This window comes from Etheostoma cragini, unplaced genomic scaffold (genome assembly GCF_013103735.1).
Source record: "Etheostoma cragini isolate CJK2018 unplaced genomic scaffold, CSU_Ecrag_1.0 ScbMSFa_1437, whole genome shotgun sequence".
NCBI lineage: Eukaryota > Metazoa > Chordata > Actinopteri > Perciformes > Percidae > Etheostoma > Etheostoma cragini.
This window is the reverse complement of record NW_023265493.1, coordinates 1-5,236: the sequence shown is the minus strand read 5'-3', so window position 1 is coordinate 5,236 and position 5,236 is coordinate 1. Positions and strand designations below refer to the sequence as shown.

Sequence of the window (5,236 nt, the reverse complement as noted above, 5' to 3'; positions counted from 1 at the left end):
CTTCATGTTGTCCTCATGTTGCCCTCATGTTGTCCTCATGTTGTCCTCATGTTGTCTTCATGTTGTCCCCATGTTGTCTTCCATGGACAGGTCCTTTATTTCATGTATTTAGATGTATATAGATTTTTTTTAATTTTCTTTTTAGTCACCTTAAGCTTGGGCATGTACACTTATGAGCACCACTGCATGCACATATATGTATACAGATGTGTATATGTGTGTGTGTGTGTGTATTCTTTTAATTTAAGTCCAGGCGGCAGGCACGCCTTAACTGCAACGTGCTGCGGGGACTCTGTATTATTTGTGTCCCCTTCAGTAATCTTGAGACCTTTTGTTTTTATCTTCGCCCCCGACTGTTGGATAGTAACTCGCGGCCGTGCTCGTGTGATCCCGCCCCCTAATTCACAAATCAGAGGAGTTATTTGTCAATGACCCTAAGTTGTGATCCCGCCCCCTAATTCACAAATCAGAGGAGTTATTTGTCAATGACCCTAAGTTGCGATCCTCGACCCGCAGGCTGCAGATGCTGGAGGCCATCTGCAAACACTGGGAGGGCCCCATCAGCCTGGCGCTCTACATGTCCGACGCCGAGGCCCAGCAGTTCCTCCGCTACGCCCAGGCCTCCGAGGTCCTCAAGAACCGCAAGAACGTGGGCTACCACGTCGTCTACAAGGAGGGCCAGTTCTACCCCGTCAACCTGGTCCGCAACGTGGCGCTGAAGAACGCCAACACGCCGTACGTCTTCCTGACCGACGTGGACTTCCTGCCGATGTACGGCCTCTACGAATACCTCAGGTACGCCAGCCGGGGCTGGGGCTAGAAATCTGGTTATCTTTTTAGGTTTTTATTGATTTTCCATGGAAGTTACCACTTTTTACTCTTTTGTCTTTGTTCAACTGTTTATGCAATTTATTTAACAAAAGAGGAGGCATGTACAGTGGCTTTCATAAGGTCCCCTCCCAACCCCCCCCCCCCCCCCCGGCTAAAGTTGGTTAAAAAGAGGAATAAAAAAAACATCTTTTGGAAATTTATCTTAATGCCTAAATCATCTACGAACATCTAACTTTAAAGGACGCTATATTTCTTTGTGAATGAATAATGTATCATAAATAAAGAAATGTTCTTCCTTAAAATACAGGGGCATAACTATACACCCCCTATGTTAAAATACAGGGGCATAAGTATACACCCCCCTATGTTAAAATACAGAGGCATAAGTATACACCCCCCTATGTTAAAATACAGGGGCATAAGTATACACCCCCCTATGTTAAAATACAGGGGCATAAGTATACACCCCCCTATGTTAAAATACAGGGGCATAAGTATACACCCCCCATGTTCATCTATTCTATTCTGAATGTGGAGGTTTAGTTGAGCCTGTTGGTGTTTTCCTCTGTGCAGGAGGTCCGTGGTGCAGCTGGACATGGTCCACACTAAGAAGGCTCTGGTGGTTCCGGCGTTCGAGACCCTTCGGTACCGTCTGTCCTTCCCCAAATCCAAAGCCGAGCTGCTCTCCATGCTGGACATGGGGACTCTTTACACCTTCAGGTATAGAGGGGACAAAAAAATAAAACATTATGATGTTGTCCTCATGTTTTCTTCATGTTGCCCTTCATGTTGTCCTCATGTTGTCTTCCTGTTGCCCTCATGTTGTCCTCATGTTGTCTTCATGTTGTCTTCATGTTGCCCTCATGTTGTCCTCATGTTGTCCTTATGTTGTCCTCATGTTGTCCTCATGTTGCCCTGATGTTGTCTTCATGTTGCCCTCATGTTGTCCTTATGTTGTCTTCATGTTGTCCACATGTTGCCCTGATGTTTTCTTCATGTTGCCCTTCATGTTGTCCTCATGTTGCCCTCATGCGGTCTTCATGTTGTCCTCATGTTGTCTTCATGTTGCGTTCATGTTGTCCCCATGTTGTCACCATGTTGTCCTCATGTTGTCTTCATGTTGTCTTCATGTTGTCCTCATGTTGCCCTCATGCTGTCTTCATGTTGTCCTCATGTTGTCTTCATGTTGTCCTCATGTTGCCCTCATGCTGTCTTCATGTTGTCCTCATGTTGTCCTCATGTTGCCCTCATGCTGTCTTCATGTTGTCCTCATGCTGTCTTCATGTTGTCCTCATGTTGTCCTCATGTTGTCTTCATGTTGCATTTATGTTGTCCTCATGTTGTTTTTGAAGACATTCTTTGACCTTTAACCCTTGTGTTGTCCTCTCTTCGGGACCTCTCTCCACTGTAGCCCTGTTGCTTGCTCTGGAGGAGACTACTAGACCTGTTGGGTCCTTGTAAATTATAGAGTGTGGTCTAGACCTCCTCTATCTGTAAAGGGTCACCAGAAAGCTCTTGTTATGAATTGATACTATAAATTGATTTTAATTGAATCCTGATTGGGGAAAGAGAATCAGATCCATCATTCTGTCTTCCTCTCCCTGCATCTCCAGGTATCATGTGTGGCCCAAAGGTCACGCTCCGACCAACTACGCCAAATGGCGGACAGCCACCACGCCGTATCGGGTGGAGTGGGAGCCGGACTTTGAGCCGTACGTCGTGGTGAGGCGAGACTGTCCCGAGTACGACCAACGCTTCGTCGGCTTCGGCTGGAACAAGGTGTCTCACATCCTGGAGCTGGACGCACAGGTACGTCTGCCTATGGCCCCGGTGGCTAGAGATGGTGATAGGTAAAAACCGAGCCATGGGTATCCTGCTCTGCCTTTGAGAAAATGAAAGCTCCGATCTGAAATCTTGCCCCTTATGAGGTCATACATGGAAGTTGGTCAAGGCCACACCCCCAGACTCCACGTATAGACATTGGTCTACATAAAAGAGACTTCAGATACAGTATTAGGGACCACTAAGGTCTATATAAAGAGACTTCAGATACAGTATTAGGGACCACTAAGGTCTATATAAAGACACTTCAGATACAGTATTAGGGACCACTAAGGTCTATATAAAGAGACTTCAGATCCAGTATTAGGGACCACTAAGGTCTATATAAAGAGACTTCAGACCCAGTATTAGGGACCACTAAGGTCTATATAAAGAGACTTCAGATACAGTATTAGGGACCACTAAGGTCTATATAAAGAGACTTCAGATACAGTATTAGGGACAACTAAGGTCTATATAAAGAGACTTCAGATACAGTAATAGGGGACCACTAAGGACTATATAAAAGACACTTCAGATACAGTATTAGGGGACCACTAAGGTCTATATAAAGAGACTTCAGATACAGTAATAGAGGACCACTAAGGACTATATAAAAGAGACTTCAGATACAGTATTAGGGGACCACTAAGGTCTATATAAAAGACACTTCAGACTTGCATATCGACACCGATTATCGTAGGTTTTTTCTAGACTTGTGTTGATTTTGGAACATTTCTTCTACAAAGCTAAGATTGGCTTAGCGGCTATGGTTTTGGGAGCCAATTGCCCCAGAATAAGAATACAGTTTGTTTATAACTTTTATTTTGTTGGTCCAAGTTTTATATCATGCTCCTCAATCGTCTCAATCCGTTTGTTGTCCCTCCCCCCCAGGAGTACGACATGATGGTCCTCCCCAACGCCTTCATGATCCACATGCCCCACGCTCCGAGCTTCGACATCTCCAAGTTCCGCTCTAGCTCCAGCTACCGCAACTGTCTGAACACGCTGAAGGACGAGTTCCACCAGGACCTGTCCAGGAAGTACGGCTCGGCTGCTCTCAAGTACCTCACGGCTCAGAGGACCATCTAAAAGAGCAGAACCACGGGGAGCCGGCGAGTCCCTCGGGCCTCTGGACGAGGTCCCAGAGTTCGGACAGACTCGTGCTGCCGCTGCACTGCGCCGCCGGGCAGAGAACAATAACGGTAAAGCTTTACAGCCCTTTGGAACGTTCTCGGGCTCCTGTGCATTGAAGGGTAGCTCCGTTTCCTTCCTGTCTGGACCATATTTTCTGAAGGTTTTGGGTCTAAGTGGTTGGTGTGGACAACATTCTTTGAAGTTGGTCCAGCGTTGAACGAGAACGCTGTGATCAGCAGCCGTGGACCGGGCTGAAATGCAACACCAAAGGACTTTTTGAAGAGTAAAATCCTCTTTGTTTAACCAGAAACGGCGCCAAGGTTTGCCAATCCCACCAGACTCCATGTAAATAATCACTACTTTTAGCGTGTATAGAGCAGCATATCTCCACATGTAAATGGGTGAATTAAGAGTTTTTCCCAACCAGACCAGAGTGGTGATTGTTGGAACAGTGGAAAGATGAACCAAGACGGCCTTTTGGTAGTTTTATTTAGTTTCTGTCCACTTTGAATGAAGTGTGTTTTACGATAATAAAAGTAGTGATTATTTGCATGGAGTCTGGTGGGGTTGGTGTTAGCGATTTGCGAATGTTTTTTTATGTTTAAATAAAGGATCTTACTCATTAACGAGAAGGTATATCTCTGTAGGGATCCCTTCCACAATTTGTCACACACTTAGAAGAATAATCTCAAACATCGGTGGAAAAACAGCAGTTTTAACGGACGTAAATTGAAGATGCGCAACTGCCCGTTAGCTTACACCGTAGCTTGTTTCGCCGACTGCCGTCTGGACACTGGACCAATGTCAAAAGATTGTCGTTCCCATTATTCACTGAGACCCGGAACAATGAGAAAACAGAGTCCAGGTGGAAAAATACCCGGAAGGTACGCTTGAGTTCTCCAGTCGACTCCCGAGACGAGCAACCGCGGCGAGGTTCGTCGACGCGGGATTGGCTGAGAGGGAGCGGCGGATGGACGAGCGTGGATGCTAACGGGACTAGCTTTAAGGCCGGGAAACAACAACCATATTCTTCTTTATAGACTTGTTCTGACAATCAGGGCTCCCCCCCCCCCCCCCCCCCCCCCCCCCCCCCCCCCCAGAAGACACGCAATGGACCAGTCCGTCCACGTGGATGTGTTCAGATTTTAGAGAGAAGACTGCTTTGAATCATCGAACTGGAGGAAGATTGAAGCCTTATCACTTTTAATGGGATTTACTGAGATGTTTAATTTAACTTTTTATCAATTTTTTTTCCATTGTAAATCAAAACCAATGAATTACAGTTGATTACGTCTTTATTTTAGGAATCGGTTTTCTTTTCTTTTTATATTTTATGACCTCTTCAAGAGAAAATCAAAAAGAGTTATTTCCGACTTTCTCAGAGCTTCAGGGATGGGCTGTGTGTGTGTGTGTGTGTGTGTGTGTGTGTGTGTGTGTGTGTGTGTGT

The 5,236-nt window shown here is 45.7% G+C and overlaps 1 protein-coding gene across 1 annotated transcript; it reads left to right on the top strand.

Moving 5' to 3' along the window:
* The first annotated feature begins 63 nt into the window (after positions 1 to 63).
* On the top strand, positions 64 to 4,159 carry LOC117939918 (LARGE xylosyl- and glucuronyltransferase 2). Its single transcript, XM_034865323.1, has 5 exons — positions 64 to 90; positions 517 to 795; positions 1,405 to 1,551; positions 2,445 to 2,640; positions 3,547 to 4,159. The coding sequence occupies exons 1-5, from the start codon at positions 71 to 73 to the stop codon at positions 3,742 to 3,744; spliced, it is 840 nt and encodes a 279-aa protein (XP_034721214.1). The 5' UTR covers positions 64 to 70; the 3' UTR covers positions 3,745 to 4,159.
* Positions 4,160 to 5,236: the final 1,077 nt, after the last annotated feature.

Coding starts and splice junctions, on each gene's coding strand:
- LOC117939918 (XM_034865323.1), top strand. CDS start 71: ATGTTGTCTTCCATGGACAG. Junction 91..516: donor ATGTTGTCTTCCATGGACAG/GTCCTTTATTTC, acceptor CTCGACCCGCAG/GCTGCAGATGCTGGAGGCCA. Junction 796..1,404: donor GGCCTCTACGAATACCTCAG/GTACGCCAGCCG, acceptor TCCTCTGTGCAG/GAGGTCCGTGGTGCAGCTGG.